General features: G+C 41.0%; 1 protein-coding gene across 3 annotated transcripts in view; it reads left to right on the forward strand.

Moving 5' to 3' along the window:
• TP63 (tumor protein p63) overlaps positions 1–22736 on the forward strand; it is a 303943-nt gene that overhangs the window by 219152 nt on the left and 62055 nt on the right. For 2 of the 3 annotated variants that reach the window (XM_044070206.1, XM_044070208.1), the window contains exons 5-8: positions 305–414; positions 1536–1672; positions 7519–7601; positions 8934–9061. In XM_044070206.1, coding sequence (XP_043926141.1) covers positions 305–414; positions 1536–1672; positions 7519–7601; positions 8934–9061 — 458 coding nt within the window. The remainder of the gene's footprint in view (positions 1–304; positions 415–1535; positions 1673–7518; positions 7602–8933; positions 9062–22736) is intronic. The other variant, XM_044070207.1, reaches the window with a different exon arrangement.

A 22736-nucleotide genomic window follows, 5' to 3' on the forward strand; every position in this document is an offset into this window, starting at 1 on the left:
TGCGCGTTTCAAACTCAGAAAAAATGCATTCAGCCAGTGATAATTTGTAGGAATTGTGGAAATACGTGCCTTTTGAATACATCTGGAAATTAGCTGATTCAGCCATTATGCCTTTTCTGGTCATTTCATTTGAGATGCAGTGTTCACTACTTCTGCAGACATAGTGCCTTAAACAGTCCTAGGCTTATTCAGGATATTTATGAGGAGCTAGGTTGGAGACAAGGCAGCAGTAACTGTGTAGAACTTAGAAGTATGGAGATGGTCATTTAACAAAAGCTCATGCAGTCTTTCTTCTCTTTGCCAGGTTGGCACAGAATTCACAACCATCTTGTATAACTTCATGTGCAACAGTAGCTGTGTAGGTGGGATGAACCGACGCCCAATTCTTATCATCGTAACCTTGGAGACAAGGGAGTAAGTATGGAGTACATCTTAGTTCTGTTGTATCTATGGGTGAGGGGCAACCTGGATATGTTAATTCACTGAATTTTGTGTATAAACTCATGCTCTTGTTTAGCTGAGGTGAGATGTTTTGGGGTCAGTGCTATCTTGTCTTCCCATTTTCACAATTCATTGGGCTAAAATACTTAAACAGCAAAATTCTGCCCAACGTTGAAAACTCATTGCATACTTTCCCTGCATTAGACTGGTTTTACAAAGTCCTACACTAAAAATGAATAGGCTGTATAGATGCTTCTGGTTAAACACAGTTAGTCAACAGTGTTGCAGATAATACCATATGTTAAACACAATAATATGCTGAACTAAAAAACTTACAGCTGATAAAAGTATAACGTCACAGGAACCCATGAGACTGCATGTTTACTCATGGGTATGACTTTTTTCCATTTAATATGAATGTGTTTGACCATTGATTTGCTTTTGCAAAAGTTTTGTTTTTAATTATGATGCATCATTGTATGTAGAAAATTTATATAAATAAAAACAAGGTGGTGTGCTGGTTTAAAAGGTGTGCTCTTAGTAAAAAAAATACACAGCGTTTACATGCAAGAGCACAACCTTGCTATCATTACAGGGATTAAATGTTATAGTGTGAGAAGATGAATTAAAATACTCCATTTAGAACTTTAAATAGAATTGCCAGCATATGTTACCATATGATTTTGTTAGTATAGCTCTGAATGCGATTTTTTCTATACTTAAAACTTGCAGCCTTACAGCATGACTGTTTCTTAGGTGTAAAATTACTGCACATACTATAATGCCTTTAATAATTTAGACATTTAACCTAATAATTCTAAACAACTGTTTTTCAAAGTGACAGTTTAGCTGGATAGGTAGTATACATTTTTAATGGAAGAGGGAGTAAGACTGCGAGAAATTAACAGAAACTAAGATTTAAGATATAATTTACTGTTTGTGAAATTCATTGTGGGTAAGGAGAAGTGATAGTCGGCTCTGTCCAAATACTGCTGCCAGAAATTACAAGAACTTTTGTTTGCTGCTTAAAAAAAAATTAATTGCCTAATTTAACTGCTGACTATGTTGTACTTGTGTGTGTTGTTTTCCATTAGTGGTCAGGTTTTGGGTCGACGTTGCTTTGAAGCCCGTATTTGTGCCTGTCCAGGCAGGGACCGCAAAGCAGATGAAGACAGCATCCGCAAGCAGCAGGTCACAGACAGCTCAAAGAATGGTGATGGTACGAAGCGCCGTAAGTAACTAATGCAAATGCAGGCAGTAGAGAGATACATGTGTTAGGTTAGGATTTACATACATTTGTATATGTAAAATACACCAGGTGGTAGTTTAAAGAGGAAAGCAGGCTACAGTAAAATAGTTTTACCCAAGACTGCTATGATGTGTATTCTACTCTACAGGCGCCGTACATAGCAAGCAACTTGCTGTTACAAAATATAATCAATAGAAGTTTGTTTAAGTGGTGTTTAGTACAGTGGCAGCTGCCGTAAGATTTGTTTTTGTTGATGTTCATCGTGTTTCACTGTTGCAGTCCTTATAAAATGGGTTATCTTGCTCCCGATAGCCCACAGTCGGCCAGAATACCAAAGTCATTAGTATATGATGTCAGCTGCCTTTGGTTTAGGCCTGACGTCAGGTACAAAAGAAGACAGCCAACGCCATTTCTTCAGTCTTTCTTGCCATGAAGCCCGAAGCAGAAGCATTTTGCACGAGTGCCGGTCAGTCGAGTACCTTCTTTTTGTATTCTGACTGCTTAGTTGAAGACATCCTCAGATAAGTACCCCATTGGGGACCCTCTTTTCTTGCTTTAACGAATGTCAGAGAAAGTTAATAACTGTCTTACCTGTGGAAAAAAGATTCCGCACCGTGGTTTTCATTCCTATTTTATTACTTATTTGGGCCTTGAGCACGAAGTCCCTAATTGTGTTCTCTGTTCTTCTTTCAACCCGCGTACCATAAGCAGTAGAGCTAGGCTCTTGTTCAAGCATTTTGGAGTTTTGCCTAAGTTCATCGGTATGGCGTCTTATGGTCTCCTGACTTCAGGTGTTCCTAAGAAGCGCAAGGATAAGGACTGCGACAGGCTTAGGATCAAATTAGTCGACGACATCCCTGTTAAGTTTGTTGTCGGCCCAGCGGTAGTCAGTGAGGCACTTTCTTTGCCCCTGCAGTCCGCGGAGGTTCAGCAGCAGGCGTCTGTGAAGACCTTCTCTGAGTCCTCCTTACCGCAGGCTTCCACTTCTTCTTCTGACCCTCTGCCAGTCGCCGCCTCTGATGGATGCTTCTGAGGCCTCTTTTCTCTGCCCGGAGACCAGATCCAGACCGACGACCTTAATTCAGACTTCTGTGGTGGCTAGGCCTCCTGAGTCCCTCCAGCTTTCTAGCAGGCCATCCAGCCAAACATCTACTCCAAAGCAGGTGCTGGCCTCCCCTGAAATGCCTCAGGCTCAGTTGGTTAAAACGACTAGTGATCTCTTGACCCTTATCAAGGGCTCTCAGCCACCTCCTTCTAAAAGGATTAGGGAATTGACCCCAGCAGCTTTCTCTGCCTCAGACTCTGAGGTTTCCAGCAACTCTGCTGATGAAGGGGGAAACACTTCATTTTTTTCTGGTTTTGAGGATTTTGATGCAGAAGACTCCATCCCTTCCAGCTTCCCCTCCGGAAGATTTTTCTTTTGGAGATGCTCTGAATACTCTTAGGGAGCTTTTCAATGGGAACGTCAGGACTACCCTCAGTCTAAGAAACGGATTAGGGAATTCTTGGATTTGCCACAGCATAAGCCTTTGGCTATCCCTCCGGTTTTGGAAGTTGTTGTTGATGTTTTCATGGAGAATTCTTTGACTCCTAATTCTGTTTGTCCTGCTCCCAGAAAGCCTGACAGGTATTATAGAGTTTCTGATTCTCGTCAGTTCGTTTTCAAGAATCCTACTGCTGATCCAGAGATTATTTCTCAGGGCCCTAAGTGTGTTAAAGCCACGGTTGCTAAAAATCCTGTTCCTTCTGACAGGGAATCTAGGGCCTTGGATAGATGGGGTAAAAAGGTTTACACTTATTGCACCCTGGCTATTAGGTCTGTTAATTGTCTTTTTTATATGCTTAAGTATCAGCAGCGTACTTTGGAGGCTATTAAGGCTAGAATTGCTGGTGTTCCTTCCCTGATGGAGAGTAAGGACATGCATGATTTATTGAATTCTGCCACTCTTGTCACTAAACATTCTCTACATTGTGGTTTCGACACTTTGGAGGCTTCTTGCAGGGCAGCAGCCACTGGTTCTGTCATTAGAAGACATGCTTGGCTCAGGGAACAGCCCCTTTCTGAACCTGTCAAGTCTAAATTATTGGATGTGCCTTTGCACAAGGACAATCTTTTTGGTAGCAAAGCAGAAGAGGTGTTGAAAAAGTTGGAGGATCAGGCCAAATGTTTGCAAACTGTTAAGGACTTTCTGCAAGTTCAGCCTCCTCGTTTTAGTAGACATTACTCTTCTAAGAATTGGACTTTTCCTGACGCAAGTAAACAGAGTCGCACTAGGCCTAGAGGTTACAGGTCTTCTAGGGGATCGACTTCCACCCCTCAAAAGGCTAAGCACGGTCAGGCTTCTTCTACAAAATCGGGTAGTTCTAAGCAAACTTCCCAAAGCAAGCATTCCTAATGACTCCGGCCTTCCCCTGCCTGCCTCTGTGGGCCCAGGGTTTCCTTTGGGGGGAAGGTTAGCCATTTTTGCAAATGTCTGGTTCACCATCACAGACAACAAATGGGTGCTCAAAATAGTATCCCAGGGCTACATGTTCTCCTTTCACACCTTCCCTGTCCACCAAGGATACCCAGATATCCCCCCAAATCAAAGGACAGGAGCAGAAAAACAAGTTTCTTCTTTACTAAACCTGGGAGCAATAGAGCCAGTTCCTGCACTACAGATAGGTCAGGGTTTCTACTCAAGACTTTTCCTGGTCCCCAAAAAAGGGGGCGCCTGGCACCCTATTCTGGATTTGTCCATTCTAAACACTTTTTTCTGGTGATTCCCAAATTCAAAATGCTCACTCTTCAGCAGTTGCTGCCAATGCTGGCCACGGATTCCTGGCTGGTGACTTTGGATCTCAACAAAGCTTATCTGCACATCCCAATAAGGGAAAGCTGCAGGCAATTCCTTTGCTTCAGGGCGGGGAACAGGCACTTCTAATTCTCTGCACTGCCCTTTGGCTTATCTACTGCTGCCAGAGTTTTTACCAAATGCCTGGCTCCAGTCATTGCTTTTTGCAGGCAAAGAAACATTCATATTTACCCTTACTTGGATGATTGTCTTATTCAGGCAAACTCTTCAGAGCAATGTCTAAAGGATTTGGACTTTGTAAAGAACCTTCTCACCTCTTTGGGCTACACCATCAACGAAAAGAAGTCAAAATTGATACCTACCAGGGAGATTGTATTCCTGGGAGCGAACCTGAACACAGCTGCCCAGATGATATCCCTCCCTCAAGAGAAACAAATGGATCTTTCGAATTACTGCAAACATTTGGCAAGCATGACCCAGCTCTCTGCAAGGCAATTCCTGCAAGCCCTGGGATTCATACCTTCATATATTCTGATGATTCCATATGCCAGACTGCATAGGAGAAAAATACAATGGTACCTCAAAAACTTTTGGTGTCAACACACTCAGGATCTAGACTTGATACTTTTCTGATTCCCTGCCTGCAGACTGAGTTCCTTTGGTGGGCGACGACATGTGCACAGAACAAAGGCCTGCCTTTCTGTCCACCTCCTGCCAGCCAGACTCTCACCACAGATGCCTCAGACTACGCTTGGGGAGCACATCTAGAGGGCAGATGATTTCAGGGGACTTGGAACTCTCAATAGGTTCATTTGCACATAAATCTGAAGGAATTGATGGTAGTCCAGCAGGCCTTAATGGCTTTCAAACATCTTCTCTCTCCTAGTACTCTTCTGATCAGGACAGACGAGCACAATCATGTGGTACATTAACAAGCAGGGAGGGATGCACTCTTACCCCCTGTGCAGACAAAGTATGATACTATGGTCCATAGCAGCTTCCATGGGCATTCATCTGACAGCTCAGTTTCTTCCAGGAAGGTTCAACACCTTGGCAGACTGTTTGAGCAGACAGGTCCTAGATCCTCACGAGTGGCAACTAAACAAGACCATCTTATATTACATCATTCAGCATTGGGGTACTCCCCAGGTGGGTCTCCTCATCTCCAACCAACCACCTTCTTCCAACTTTTTGCACCATGGATCATCACAACAAAGTTTGGAAGGTGGATGCTCTGTCCTTCCCCTGGACACAGGTCTCAATGTATGCATTCCCTTCTCTGCCTCTTCTTCCCAGAGCGCTGTTAAAGATAAGGGATGAAAAACCAAGGGCCATCATCATAGCTGCAGACTGGCCCAGACAACATTGATATCCACTACTTCGCAGTCTCTCCCAGTCTCAGCCTTGGTATCTTCCCCTGATAACAGATCTCTTGGTTCAGGAGGGGGGAAAATTCTGCATCCTCATCTTCAGACTCTGCATTTGGCAGCTTGGCTCATAACTTAAACCTTTCCCAACAAGTGGTTGAGGTCCTTCGTGAGGCCAGGAGGCCTAGCACTAGGAAATCTTGCGCAGATAAGTGGAAAAGATTCTCCATTTGCATGCAGACTAGAGGGGAAGGACCCTTCTCAACCTACTCTTCCTCTTATTCTTGACTGTCTGGCAGGCTTGCTTAATGGTGGACTTTCCTTTTCTTCTGTCAAGGTACATGCTTCAGCTATTTCTGTTCATTGTTCCTTTGAATATCCCATTTTCTCTCATCCCTTGATGAAACAGTTTCTCAGGGGAGCTAGCAATTTAAAATCTCCGAGAAGGGCACCTACTTCTGCTTGGGATCTCAATTTTGTACTTAAGAAACTTACTCTGCCTCCTTTTGAACCAGCTACCTTGGCAGACCTGAAGTTTCTCTCCTGGAAAACTGCCTTTCTTTTGTCTATTGCTTCAGCTAGAAGAGTTTCTGAGCTGCTGGCCGTAATGGCAGTAGAGCCTTTTATCATCTTCCATGTGGATAGTGTTTCTCTTCAAACTAGTCCCTTCTTTATGCCTAAGGTGGTTTCTAGCCTGACTTTTAACCAGTCTATCCAACTGCCTACCTTCTTTCCTAATCCTCAGAATAAAGGGGAAAGGTTACTGCATTCCCTGGATGTGCATAGATAGCTTAGATTTTACCTGGACAGGACTAAATCTTTTCGAAAGTCAGATCAATTGTTGGTCAGTTTTGCTCCTGGAGCTCAGGGCAAAGCTATTTCTAAACGGACCATTTCTAAGTGGATTGCTCATTGTATTCACTTTTGTTACACCATGGCAAGGTTCCTCCACAGAGTATTAGGACCCATTCTACTAAGGCAGCGTCTACCTCAGCAGCTTTTTTAAGAGATGTACCTACTAGGGACATACTGGAAGCAACTACATGGCCTTCTATCCACACTTTCACTAAACATTACAATTTACCCTTGTTTTCTAAGTCCAGGGCTGGTTTTGCCACTGCAGTGTTGCAGCGCATCCTTACCAACCCTTAAACAGTGGATGTTCCTCCTCTCTTTTGTTTTTTTTCCTGGGCTTTGGGAATTAACCCTTTTTGTAAGGACTGCAACAGTGAAACACGATGAACATAGTACAGTTGTGTACACTTACCATAAATGTAGATGTTCGAGTGTATTCACTGTTGCAATCCTGGTTTCCCCCCTTCCTCCCCCCCCCCTTTTTTCCTAGGGCACAGACTGGATTTTCTTTTCCTGGTCTAACCTTTATTTTGGGGACTCCTGACAGTTAAGGCAAGAAAAACTGAGGAAATGGCATTGGCTGCCTTTTTTTGTACCTGACGTCAGGCCTACTAAACCAAAGGTAGCCGACGTCATATACCAAAGACTTTCGTATTCTGGCTGACTGTGGGCTCCTGGGAGCCAGATAACCCATTTTGTAAGGACTGCAACAGTGAATACACTTGAACATCTACATTTATGGTAAGTGTACACAACTGTACGTTTTTAAAAATAAAACGCATTTAAGTTTTTATTTGTTTGTGTGTTTCAGCTTTTCGGCAGACTACACATGGCATCCAGATGACGTCCATCAAAAAACGTCGGCCAACAGATGATGAATTATTATACCTGCCGGTACATTTTTACAGCTTTATTTTTTTTTTCAAACTGCTGTTACGATTTTTTTTTAAAACTCCTGATCTGGAGGTATGTGCTTTTTATATCCCTCTGTTTGGGCCCTCTAGACTATTCCTTTTGGCTGTGGTATGTAGTGGAGGAACTTAATCTTTTTTTCCACTAATCTGATCATTCATAGAAGGCAGTGATAGCTCCATGAGGACACACGCCTCCTTATTCATTACTCCATAGAACTTGTGTCATAGCCCCAACAGACTGAAAGCACAGGAATGGCCACACATCTATCCTACAATACATGGTAGAATCACATGACTTCTGATCGCCATCCTTTAACCATAGAGAAGAGAAAAAATAAAGAGCAGGCCTTTAACTTTTTGATATTCCTGACCCCCTTTGGCAGCTTGAGTCCACTGAATGTATTTCCAAACATGAGCCACCAGCAACACCATGAGGCATTTTACCTTATGACCACTGGGAGTGACGTCAAACTATGGTACAGCTTTATTTCTGTTGTTGTCATCCAAAGCCACATTGCTAAGAAAGAAAAAATCTTCTTGGGGAAAAATATCCTGTTTCAGTCTTGATAGCCACTATTGCTTAGTAAATTGGTCCACATCTGCTGCTAGAGCTTAAATGTATGCCTTCTGTTCTCATCAGTAAGCAGAGCACATGTTGTTTGCATTGACTTTCAGTCATATAACTTTGATTTATACTAAGTAACATGATGTGTTCTGCCAAAGAATATCCAGTGTTGTGTCAGGATGCAACATCCAAGCAAGCATGGCAGGGATCCCAGAGAGCAGCTCTGGTCACCTCTTTTGACCTATAAATTGTGTTTAGTAGCATTTAAGCTCCAGTAGGGCACTGTAGGCCTTTTGAAAGGATGGCTAAACCTTTATCAAAACTCATAGCATGTAAAACATGAATGCCCTTGCATTTCTATGTCTTAGTGCAGCAGGTTAATAAAAGCTGGTACCTTCCATTTATAATGAGTTGTGTGTTCTAAGAATACTGTCAACTTTTTGGTACCTTCCATTTATAATGAGTTGCGTGTTCTAAGAACTCTGTTGACATCTTGGTACCTTCCATTTATAATGAGTTGTATTCTAAGAATACTGTCAACATCTTAGTACCTTCCATTTATAATGAGTTGTGTATTAAAAGAATACTGTCAGCATCCTGGTACCTTCCATTTATAATGAGTTGCATGTTCTAAGAATACTGTCAACATCTTGGTACCTTCCATTTGAGTTGTGTGTTCTAAAAATACTGCCAACATTTTGACCTGAGGCTTCCTGACTCATTGCCTGCTTGTTTTTGCTTTCCAAGGTACGAGGTCGAGAGATTTATGAGATGCTGCTGAAGATCAAGGAATCCTTGGAGCTGATGCAGTACCTTCCACAGCACACAATTGAGACGTACAGACAACAGCAGCAGCAACACCTTCTCCAAAAACAGTAAGTGCTTCATATGGCAGGGTATGACACAGCTACAGAACAGTAAAGGGGACCACAGCAAGGGCCCAGATGCAAAATGTAGCTTGGAGCTCATATGAAGACAGCACAGGAGCTAGGTACAGTTAGCATGCATGCCGCTAAGGATTTGCCTGAAAATATAAAGCCACAGGTATAGAGCTCTAGTGCCACAAACATATAGGAAAACCTGAGAGCAGTGCACCACATGTGATCAGTTGTTTTGTCAAGGGCTGTCTACTAATGAAACAGGATCATTGAGATCTTGCTGGCTTGAAGATGACTGTAACAGCTCTGTTTGCTGTGTAGTGTTGTTTTTATTGCTGTGCTATTCTGCTCTGTTTGGACATAACCTGTATTTTTAAGGCTTTTAAATTGTTTTTATCATCTATATATATTTTTGCTTTTTATAGAAGTGCTAGAAATGCTGTGCAGGACCGGCATTTTGCTTTCTTCTGTGTTTTTCAGTACTACATGGTTGTGTAAACTTACGTAAGGGACAAGTAGGGTACCCCCACCCAAAAACACACATACAAGTCTCACTTCGAAAATATTGTTTTTGTGTTTTGTCTATATTTATGTCATTCCATGTTTTTGATTTGATAGTGATTTTAACTAGCTTGCAAGAATCCCAGCACATTGTTCTAATCAGAGCACACCAAATGGTCGCAACATTCATTCAGATGCCCTGCTAGAGGCATAACTGCCACAGGACATTGACAACCATGAAATCAAGTTTGATGGCTCTGCAGCACTAGACTTTGGCAACATTAAATCAAACATTTAAATGTACTGGTCTCCTAGGCATGTAATAACCCATGTAGTAAATGGAAATATGTAAAACATTGCAACTAAATTCAGGAATTTCACTGGAAATGATTTTCATGACTGCAGGGTTAATACTGGATTGAACTCCATGTAGAAGTAAGTTTGTCTGCAAGCTATAAGTGGGACACAGATAAGTGATTCAGGCACTTTCATGCATATTGGCTTTGGTATGGAATCGTGTATGGACCAGCCAATAGTCTTCATTCTATTCATTGTAGAATTCAAACTTCTGGTCACCTTAGTTTTTTCTCCTAATACTGTAATACGTTGAGTGATAAAATACTGACTTGACCTAAATTGCTTTTGACTAATTTTTTCATGTTGTTTTGTAAGACAATTAATTAACTATTTTGAGATAACCACTTAAGATATCCCCACATCCATCTTGTGATTGCTGTATGTTTAGTCTCCATCCTTCTTTAGCCACTTTTTTTTTTAAACATCTTCACGATTGAGTTGTTAGTATATAACACACACACACGTGTGCGTACACATTGCTATTTATATAGAGAGGGAGTGAAAGGGTGACAGTGCATCTGAAATTGTGATCTAGTGGTTCGACACAATATCTGGGACAATTTAGTTGCTACCTTAAATCTTTACAAAATTCAAGGTTAACTGATTTAGGCCAAATAAGATAGAAGAATCTATATATTCTAAATAATCTATATATATATTATAAGAATAATAATAAGAATAATATGTTATTACCTGTCATCTCTCAGTAAAACTGAGGAAAGAGTGATATCAACATAGCAAATCAGGGTTTCAAGACAACTTACATGAACAGGATGCTTTGGATCCTTATAAGATTTTAGAACTATATAAGGTGATGTGTCTGATGTAAAAATGCCTGTTAAGGAAGGTCTTGCACGTTAGAAGAAGTAAAGCTGCTCAGGGGAATGGGAAATATGCCCTTGTTGATAAAACTATGTGAATAATGTAAAAAGAAAAAAACAGCAATTTAAAAGTTCTCTCAGAAAACAAAACACTTAGACGAAAACATCACAAAAGTCATTGGCAAACCAGAGTGTAATACCTTAAACCTTCTTTGAAGGAAGCATATAGAAAATATGCAGATTATATCTTACGGACATACAAATGTTTGGCTTCTAAATGACCACTGACTTTAAACAAGGCATTCAGGCCAGTAAAGCCAAACCCCACTAGCCATGGGCGCGACATGCTTCCTTCTTTTTATGTGCTCTTCTGTACAGCATTTTCTGAAAGAGTTGATGTTCATCGTGTTTCACTGTTGCAGTCATTACTCTTGGGTTATCCTGCTGGCAGGATACCCGCAATCGGCCTGAATTCCAAAGTCCTGGTCCGGCGTCGGTTGCTGTCGCCTCTTCCCTGACGTCAGTGCGCCAGGGGTATAAAAGATGCAGCCAACGCCATTTTCTTCAGTCTTTCTTGCCGCACGGCGCCCGAAGCAAAAGCAGTTCGCAAGTGCCGGTCGGCCGAATCCTGAGATTTTCAAATCCGAATTTCAGAACCGAAGTCTTCATTAAAGCTAAGTACCCCGTTGGGGAAACTTTTTTCTTGCTCCAGACCGATGTCAGAAAAAGTTAACAATTGTATTTCTTGTGGGAAGCAAATACCTCATAAGGATTTTCACTCTTACTGTATTCCTTGCCTAGGCCCTGACCATGACGTTGCTAGCTGTCGGTTCTGTGCTAGATTTAACCAACGCACTATTAAGCATCGGTTCGATTTTGCATTTCATTACTTTGGCCGAAGGTTTAATTATATAATGCCGTCGGAACAGTCGATGACTGGAGTTTACAAAAAATGCAAGGACAAGGAAAAGGATAGGCATCCAAGATCCAAAACCGACGACGAGGCCTCCGTTAGGCCAGTCGCCGGTTCTCAGTGAGGCACTTTTGCAGCCCCTGGCACCCGCTACCTAAGAGCCACAGGCTGCTTCCGGCTCCCACGTGGAGCCAACTGGGCCTCTGGATACTCAAGGTATTGGACACTCGAAATCATTCCCTCAAATGGGTCCGGAGCCGCAGAGCAGGCATCGGCTTCTGAGGGTGTCTTCAGGCCTACACAGTTATATGTTAAACCATCTTCAGCTTCAAAGACAAAGACTAAAGCAGCTCTAAAGACAAAGAAACAAGTACAGCATTCTCTTACTCGGACTTCCATGCCTAAAAAACAGATGCTTAAAATGGCCGAAGACCTAATTACTTTGATCAGGGGTTTCCATCCCCCTCCTGATAAGAGGCCTAGGCAAGAGACAGAATATCATTCTTCCGATCAGGTTTCAGTTTCCTCTGATTCCTCTTCTGAACAGGGTTATTCTATTCCTCCATATGAGGATTCTGATGCTGAAGAATCCATTCCTTCAGCCTCTCCTCCTGAGGATTATTCTTTTGGGGAAACCCTGCATACCATGAGGGAGCATTTCCACTGGGAGAGCCAAGATTACTCAGAATCTAAGAAAAGGCTCAGCGACTTTCTGCTACTACCTCAGCACAGACCCCTTGCTATTCCACCTGTTCTAGACATTGTAGATGATGTATTTTCAGAGTCCGGCCTGTCCTCTGACTCTTTACCCTCCCCCTGCACCTGCTAAGCCAGATAGATACTACAGGGTCCCAGATTCTCATAAATTCCTATATAAAAGCCCTGCTGCTGACCCAGAAACTATATCTCAGGGTCCCAAAGGGGTCAAAGCTTCCACTGCAAAAAACCCTGTCCCCTCTGATAGGGATTCTAGTGCACTGGACAGATGGGGGAAAAAAGTTTACACTTTTGCTACCTTGGCTGTAAGGGCTTTAAATTGTCAGTTTCATATGCTTAAATATCAGCAATACTTAATGTCACTGCTTAAACAGAAAATGTTGACAAATTCTGAATGTTCAGAGAACAAGGAAATGCAGGATTTATTGCATGCAGCTGAAGAAGTGGGAAAGCATACTTTGCAATGTGGTTATGATACACTGTGGAGGCCTCTTGCAGGGCCGCTGTTACAGGTTCTATTATTAGAAGGCATGCTTGGTTAAAGGAACAGAATCTGCCTGATCATGTTAAAGCAAAATTATTAGATGCTCCATTACAGCATGATACTTTGTTTGGTGCTAAAGCAGAAGAGGTGTTGAAGAAAATGGAGGATAAAGCGAAATCCATGCAGATAGTTAAGGATTTTTTTACAGGTACAGTCACCCAGATTTAGCAGGAACTGGCCTTCAAAAAATTGGTCCTTTCCAGTGTCAGACAGGCCACAAAGAGGCAGATACAGACGTCCCACAGGCAGATCTCAACCCCAAGGCTCATACAGTTCTAAACAATAGGGTGCTTCTACCTCCAAAAGCAGAGAAGACAAATCACAATATTACTGGAAACAGTCTCAATGACTCTCTGCCAGATCCAAGCGCTTTTCTTTTGGCAGCCCCCTTAGGGGGAAAGCTAGCACTTTTTTCACCAAATTGGCAAATGATTACCCAAGACAAATGGGTCTTGAACATAGTGTCCCAGGGCTACAGGTTCCATTTTCACACCCTACCAAGGGCAAAAGGTATGCCAGACCTGCCACACAATCAATGGGCAGAGGCACAAAAGCAAATTACAGCTCTCATGGACATGAGGGCCATTCAACAAGTACCACAACAAGAGCAGGGACAAGGATTTTACTCAAGACTTTTCTTGGTGCCCAGAAAGGACAAAACCTGGAGACCAATACTGGACCTGTCTATACTAAACACGTTTCTGGAGGTTCCAAAATTCAAGATGTTGACTCTACAGCAGCTACTGCCCATGCTGGGCAAGAAGGCTTGGTTCGTAACTTTGGACCTAAAAGAGGCATACCTGCATGTCCCAATCAGACAATCTTGCAGAAGATACCTCCGATTCATAGCTGGCTCAATGCACTACCTATTCTCTGCACTGCCCTTTGGCTTATTTACTGTGCCCAGAGTCTTCACAAAATGCCTGGCACCAGTAATTGCATTTTGCAGACAGAGGAATTCAGATATATCCCTACTTGGACGACTGCCTTATTCAAGCAGAGAACAAAGACATTCTTCTAAAGCATCTGGCGTTTGTAAAAAGATTACTAATTTGCTTAGGGTACACAGTAAACGAAAATAAATCAAAACTAGTACCCTCTCAAGAGATAATATTCCTGGGTGCAAGCTTAAATACAACTGCCCAGATGGCTTATCTCACGCCAGACAAACAAAGGCAACTGACTTCTTACTTCAAAAAGTTGGCAGCAAAGACCCAGTTATCTGCAAGGAAAATCGTGCAGGCCTTGGGCTTCATGGCATCCTGCATTCTACTAATTCCATATGCCAGACTGCATATGAGGAAACTACAATGGTATTTAAAAAGTGTTTGGACTCAGCATTGCCACAGCCTGGAGACAGTAATTACCCTCATTCCCTGCCTGCAACAGGAGTTTTGATGGTGGGCACAGGCCTGTCACCACAACAAGGGTCTGCCATTCACTTTACCCACAGCCAGACAGACACTGACAACGGATGCATCAGATTATGCCTTGGGGGCCCATATGGCAGGAAAATATATTCAGGGCACATGGCCTGCAAGCCAGATGCATCTTCATATCAATCAAAAAGAGATGCTAGCTGTTTAGAATGCCCTGACAGCTTTCAAGGATCTACTTCATCCAGGACAGCTACTGATAAAGACTGACAATACTATGGTCATGTGGTACATAAACAAGTAGGGAGGCACACATTCCTACCCCCTCTGCAGACAAGCAATGACCTTGTGAGACACAGCATTGACTTATAAAGTTCACCTGCAAACACAATTCCTGCCAGGAAAAACAAATACTCTGGCAGACAAACTAAGCAGAAACCTCATGGATCCCCACTAGTGGAAACTGGATCCACAAGTCTTCAGCATGATAACAAGGAAATGGGGATGCCCAGACATAGATCTTTTTGCCTTCCCTCACAACTGCCAATTACAGAGATTTTGCACAAGGATTTATCACAAACAAACATGGAGAGTGGACGCCTTATCCTTCAGCTGGAAAAACCTAACAGTATATGCCTTTCCTCCACTGCCTCTCCTTCCCTAAAGGTCAAACAAGAGAAGCCAAAAATGGTACTGATTGCATCAGACTGGCCATGCCAGCACTGGTACCCAATCCTAAAGAGCTTGTCTCAAGGTCCAGCATGGATATTGCCTCAAACTTCTCACTTGCTGACCCAACAAAACAATCAGATCCTGCACAGCCAACTCAGGACCTTAAATCTGGCAGCATGGCGGATAATGTAGCCATTCAGAACACTCCTCTTTCAAAAGCTGTTATGGATGTTATCTTGGAGGCCAGGAGGCCCAGTACCAGAAAATCTTATGCAGAAAAATGGAAGAGATTCTGTGCTTGGAACCAGGAACAAGGCATTGACACACATGTACCAAATATTCCTCAGATTTTACAATACCTAACTGAGATGCTGGACAAAGGCCTTTCCTTTTCATCAATTCAGATTCATGCCTGTGCCATTTCAGCCCATTACAATACGGAACCACCTGTCTTTTCTCATCCTTTAATAAGGCAGTACCTCAGAGGGGCCAAAAACATCAGGCCTCCAAGGAGAGCACCAGTTCCAGCATGGGACCTCAATTATGTCTTGGAAAAACTCACACTGCCTCCTTTTGAGCCATTCTCAACGGCTGATATAAAATTTTTATCCTGGAAAACAGCTCTGCTCCTAGCAATAACCTCTGCAAGATGAGTCTCGGAGTTACAAGCACTCATGGCTGTGGAACCTTTTATCATTTTTCATCCAGACAGGGTTTCTCTGAGGACAAGCCCAACATTTATGCCTAAGGTGGTGTCCAGTGTGGCCCTCAACCAAACCATTCACTTGCCTACCTTTTTATCCAAACCCACAGAACAAGGGTGAGAAAATTCTGCATTCTTTGGACATACACAGGCAGTTACGTTTCTACTTGGACATAACTAAAGCTTTCAGAAAGACTGAGCAACTCTTAGTGTCATATGCTGCAGGATCACAAGGAAAGGCTATCTCAAAACAGACTATTTCTAAATGGATAGGTCACTGCATCTGTTTCTACTATTCTCAGCATGGCAGATCAGTGCCTAAGGGCATTAGGCCCCATTCTACCAGAGCAGCAGCCACTTCAGCAGCAGAGGATTACCAACCAAAGGCATCTTAGAGGCTGCAACGTGGACTTCAGTGCACACTTTTACCAAGCACTACCATTTACCTCTTTACTCTAAATCCAGAGCAGGCTTTGCCACTGCAGTTCTGCAGGGCCTCATAAGCCACTCCTAACCCTATTTAGACCCAGCCACCCAACCTCAGCTTTGGGATTCAACCCAAGAGTAATGACTGCAACAGTGAAACATGATGAACATAGTACAGTTGTGTACCTACCATAAATGTAGATGTTAGTGTATTCACTGTTGCAGTCCAGGTTACCCACCCACCATCCCCCTTTCTTTGCTGGGACTTATCTGTACTTCTCTATTCTATACAACCTATGTGGTGTATTTGCTTGTAGATGAAGGAGATGTTTCTTTACTGCATGTATGTTTATTGGCATAATATATTTAGCCTACCCTTTTGGGGGAACCTGACATCTGGGGCAAGAAAAACTGAAGAAAATGGCATCGGCTGCATCTTTTATACCCCTGGCGCACTGACGTCAGGGAGGAGGCGACAGCAACTGACACCGGACCAGGACTTTGGAATTCAGGCCGACTGCGGGTAGCCTGCCAGCAGGATAATCCAAGAGTAATGACTGCAACAGTGAATACACTCAAACATCTACATTTATGGTAGGTACACAACTGTACTTTCTTTTTTGGGGAAATTTTGCAGTCACTCACACTTTATGGACATGAAACTTTTTTAAAAGGTGAGTATCATCTTAAACTTTACTGGTGTGCCCATAAATGGGGTGAAACATATCATGTCCTACAGCTAGCAAGGTTTGGCCTTATTGGCCTGAATGCCTCAATAAAGACTTTAAAAAATAAAAAGTCTGTGGACATTCAGAAACCATGTAGCTAGAGTACTTACTTTCCTTTAAGGGTCTTTTGCATATTTCCCATGGGCCTCCATCGGAGGAGATTTAAGATATTTCTCAGGGAAGAACCTTGTTTGTCAGCATCCGTTTTTGATGTTTTTTTTGTAAACGTAATTAGCCATGGTTGTAAAGGCTGTGTTCTTAGACTTTCTTAGACTTTGATGTAATTGGTTAAACCAAGTATTAAGATGCTAGGTTACTAAGAACTCCTAACATGTTTGAACAGTTAATAATCTGAGAAAATATGAGACCTGTTTAGCTCTACATGTAAGTCAAGTAATAAAAGCAATCAGGTTTTATCAGCTAGAGATACATTAAACATGTTACCAACCTCTCATTGAGGTCTGGTTAAATCTATGCAACAAACAATGAAAAACTGCTAACTTTAGATCTTGGTTATGTTTTAGCAAATTTTGAAGATTGAATGCCTACTTGAAGCCATTAAAAGTAGTACATATTTCAGTATCAGTAATGCAGGGAGGTAATACTTATGGCTTGGGGGCGGAATACTCCCCACATCTATTTTTCTGATGAAATGAAACCCACTTTGCTGTGTCTGGACCTTCTGCATCTTAATGGTGATATAGATGAGACAACAGTGTACAGAAACTGAACTAGTAGCACAACTAAATTCACAAGGTGGTGGTAACTCACAATAACTGTTAATTGCAAGTCATATGCAGCTTTTGTTGCAAATACTGATGCCAGAATCCACCCCCCCATAAGCAAAGCAAGCTAATGCAGTTTAAACCTAATGTGTAAAACCTGTGCAGTAAAAAATGTTTTTGCAAGGAAAGCTAAATTTTTTTAAGTAAATTACAGCTTTCTTCACTGTGATGACAGAAAGGCTGTGCAGTAATTACTGTTTTGCACTGATTTCTCATTACACAGTGGCAGCTTCCTGCCAACACATTATTGTTTCCTGTACTTCAAAGCCAATAGCCAGTCATGGTTCATCTACCAGAAGCTGATAGAACTGTTGTGCCACGCCCACATGATCTTAGCAGACAGCTGAGTAATGCTGGATTTCTCAGGACTGCCCATTTCTTAAGTCGGTGTGTTCTTTTTTCCAGAAGGAATTGAGGTATGAACATTTTCCTCGGGTGCAGCAGCAGACACCATTAGTCCACCCTGAAACTTTGCTACCTCATTTTTAAAAACATCTGCAAAAAGTTTTCACGGTTGCTCCTTTTTATAAAATGCCTGTACATACAAAGCACCAATCACAAGTTGTAGACTGTTGGCTTTGTGTAGCTTTGCCCCTGAGCATTCATATCAAACTTTTGGTGCTGTTGAATGATTTCATTGTCTTACATTTATTTTTTATTTCATTTACTAAAAATTTAAACCAGATGAAGGAGCTGCCGACCTTTTAGGTTCTCAAGTAATGATTAGTGTAGTTAACAAAAGAGTGTGCATTTATAGAAAGGTAGGCATTTCAGAAGGACTCGGACTGAAATTAAAACATAATATGCGTGGCACACCTATGAAGATGGGGGATATTATTCTACAATCCACAGAGTCAGGGATTTTGGGGTTCTTTGTATCAGATTTATTTTTGGGGGGGTTAAGGTTTACTGGCTGCCAGATCTGGACAAACAATCGTGATTAGTTATTCAACACTTCTAAGAGTTTATAAACAATATGTACATAATAAATGTTTTGTATTGGTTGTTAGACTACAGATAGTAGTAGGGGCTAATATGCAGTTATAGATGAAACAATATATTTAAAATGGGAAAAGGGGTTGTGGATGGATGAATGAATGTATTTTTCCCCATGATGGAAAAGATAAAAACAGAGTAACTCAAAATGTTTTTACAGTAATGGAAGACATGTTATAATTAAAAATTATACTCAGGTGCACTAAGAAACAAGATTCAAATCTGAGTGCCGTACGTACCTAAGAAGTGATGATGTCCTGTCATACAGTACACACAAGGATATTGTATTCCTGCTGTGTACTGGACTCAGAGTGAGAACCATGAGGGAGCTAGAAAATTACAAAAGAGTGAATGAATGCACCTGGCCTGACCAGTGGAAGAATTTTGTCATGATGAAGGGTATTTGATGCAAGATGTAGTCTCAGAATCAAGGGGCCTGTTTACATTTAGAGGATAGAATAACTATACGTATGAATGTGGGGGGAATATATGCTAAGTCTGAGATTACAGTAACTTGGAGTTACATATATAAGTAGAATAGGTGTGGAGGATGCAGCCGTCCATGTCAAGGGAGGGAGGCCAAGGCCCCCTACAGAAACACATTAATAGAGTTAGTGTTACTTTGCTTGAATCAAACTTTTTTTGTACATTTGGAACATTCAGTTTAAGGTTTTATGCTTATGATAGGGAGCCTAATTCCATGTAATATTCAACAGATTTTTTGCTTTCCATTTAGTTCTTAGTGATATGCATGCATGGAAATAGTCGTTTTCAGTTGCACTTCTTACCATAGTAACTTATAGGCATCACTTTCAGTACTTTGTCATTGCAAATCCAGCTAATGGCAACAAAGTGTGTTTGAAATAGGCTTTAGATATGTTCGTTATATAAAAGTCTAGGATATGCTCATCTTTGCTGCAGCACTAAGCTCACTTTTTAATTGCCTGCAGAAAAAAATGGAAGATGGAAGGCACAGACGTTTGGCAATATTAAGTAATGATGGAACCTGCAATTTATGGATCAAAACCATTCATAGCACAGACAGCACTAACTGTGTTGTACAGTTAGGTAGAAAGGTTTATAGTCTAAACTGAGGCTGAGGTATATGAAGGAAGTAATTGCTTCATACATACTACAGGTAGAACTAAGAAAAGTGGCAGAATTTAGCATGTCATTGGTAGCGAGGTTGAGAAAGCACTAGGATTTGTTTCTTTGAAGTTCAGTAGCATATCCAGAAGCTACAAATATGTACTCAGAGCTCTCATGATTCTGCTCCCCATCCCCAGAGAAAAAAAAAATCTGCTTTTGACAGCCTAAATTTGCAATTAGAAATATAAAGCATGGAGTAATGTTTTGGTACAGTATTTTCTATTTTAATTTGGTGTCGTGAGTTGGTGCAGATGGTTAAGGCTGTGAGCTGTAGTTCCTGTGGTACAGTGTTTTGTTCCCTCAGCCCTTATTTGCCTTCTTTGTGACCTTGAGCAAGTCCACTTAAAAACAGACATTGCTCCCAGGTTACCCCCGAATAGGGACTGCATATCCAGTGGGCCTACCTGGTTTACAAATAGGTATCTATTTTATCTACCAAACAGCAAATTAAATACACCACCTATTTGCTGATCTACGCTTTTATTTATTTTTCTTTTTTGCTTTGGCTCCAGATATAATCTGATTATATAAAACATTTATTCATAGGATATTAGGAAGTATGAGGCACTTCAGTTATGCGACCATTTATGCTTTGCCAGTATCTACCCTCAAGCTATACCTTGTTTTTGAAGAAGTTCAAAACAGGTCACCAGTCCAGGAGTAAATTTATGGTTACCCATCCAGTCATCCAGGTTTAAAGTATGCTAAGGTGTCACATTGTTTTAACTTACAAGGGACATTTGACTCAGTTGGTGTAGGCATTTGGTGATACATTTGTCGCTGCAGCATGTTTTATTTATGTGCTGATGGAGAGTTAAGTTCATGAGTTCTGGTATTTGCCGAGCTGTTTGACTTGTAAAGATACAGGATTTCAAGTAGGATGGGGGTACCTACCCGCCTGGAAGACCATGCAAATGTAGCAGTTTCTTGTGTTTGGTTCTATGGGCTGTAATTACGCCTTCATGTTCAGTAGATTGGATTTGCTTTAAGAGCAAAGGAAAATTGCCTTTTAAAGGCAATGTTATGCAACATACCTGTGACCATTCTGTGTCAAGATTTGCAGCTTTTTATCAGTGGGTGGTATATTGTCTTCACACCCCTGACATTGTTTGCTTTATTGGGTGGTGTATTATCTTCACACCCCTGACATTGTTTGCTTTATTGCATTTGCTTTGCTCACTGTGCCCTCTGAATGTCTTCTTTTCTGCTTGATATATAGGATTTTTTTTTAAATTTTTTTTCCTCTGACTTGACCAAAGTCAGATAAGCAGGAGAGCAATCAAGTCTGCATTATGTCTTAGAGCGTTTCTCCCCAAGCCTCCGCTGAAAATTGGCTTCGTTCCAAGTCGGACTTTCCTGGTTAACAAATAAATAATTTTCTCAGTATTTGAGAAGAAACAGCAGTACACTTCATAAGTCACTACATAAAAGAGAAAATAGAACTAAGCCATGTCTAGCAGTTCCAGTATAGAACATAAATGTTATGTCTTTTTCCTGATTTCCAGAGACTTTCATAAAGCCTGCCATATGAAATAAAGGCATCAGTCATTTTTAGTAATTATCTCAAATCATTTGAACAACAATCCTTAGTACTTCTCGTGCAATTGCTAACTTAAGTCACCACCATTCAAAATTTAAGTTATACAGGTGATACAATCCAAAACTGGAGCATTAACTGATGATGTTCCTCAAAGACATTTGGAAACCCGGACTTCTGGTTTTAAGCTAATTTTTATTTCACTTAAATTTCAAATGTTTCCAAGTTTAATTCCGGATATCTGTTACCAGTACTGTCTACCTAGGCTGCTTTTCTGAATAAAGCAATAATTAGTGTTATGGAACATTTCTTTTGTTTTCAGTATACATTCTTGTTAAACAAATTCAGCATCTATGCATATCTCTTTCAATACATTATTTAGCATACAACTGTTCTATGATATTTCAACTTCTTCTCATAACTGGGCTTTTTCATTCCACAACCAGCCTGTGCTGGCACATAGTTTATCGACCCACATTAGATAATTCAGGAATTTGAACTTCATTTTTAAAATAAATACAGTATAAAAGCTACACTGTTTTTATTACATTGTGAGATCATTTACAACAATTAAGTGGTTATTAATCGTATTGTCTTTTTCTTTTTACCATTATCTGTGCCTACCTGCTAGTTTTCCAGCCCTTTCTGATTGTTACTTGTTCAGATTTTCTGCAAAGCTTGATGATTGTAGATGAAGTCTGCTTGTTAAATCTAAAGTCAAGACTTCGATATATGATAGATATTTGTATATGAAATGGTATGAAATATTTTCCTGTGCTTTTGACTAACATTATTTCATATTGTTAAGCATACTAGAGGTAGTATATTAATATTCTTGTATTTCTGCCTTTTGCTTGAGTAACAAATGATTGAATTACTATTAGTAAGATATTTGTTAGTAAATTGTTTAAGCACTGTCTATCATATGAATTCAAAAACATTTAAGCATTTTAACCCATTCTGCTGTACCACTACTATCAGAGATATATGGCTATTAGAGAACCCACCCTTATGTTTAAACCTGCTGAAGAATGCTTCATAATAGTGAAGTAGAAACGATTCTTATTCTAGCTCAGTTTTAATTAGCATATATGGAAGCATAAATAATGGACTTTCTAGACAGTGTATTAGTTTAACTGTTTTCCTCCTTCGGAAGTCCAAGGGTAACCAGATATGCTTATTTGATGAGTCACTGGTTTGATTTTGTAAGATAATGCAACATTTTCTTTACTGTCGTACTTTTTAAATACATATTTAAAGCATAGGCTCATGTTATCTTCTCTTGTTGTATGAAGAGTTTTCCTTTCTCGCTTTTAGTCCAGTAAGTGTTTGAAGCACAAACGCATTCCATAAGAACATGGTTCAAGGGAGACGGAAACAGTTTGTTTATAGACAAGCAAAGGCATTTAATTCAGTCTTCAATACCTAACACAGCAGTTATCCAATT

The sequence above is a fragment of the Protopterus annectens genome, chromosome 4.part1 (genome assembly GCF_019279795.1).
Source record: "Protopterus annectens isolate FY-2018-M chromosome 4.part1, PAN1.0, whole genome shotgun sequence".
Lineage (NCBI taxonomy): Eukaryota > Metazoa > Chordata > Ceratodontiformes > Protopteridae > Protopterus > Protopterus annectens.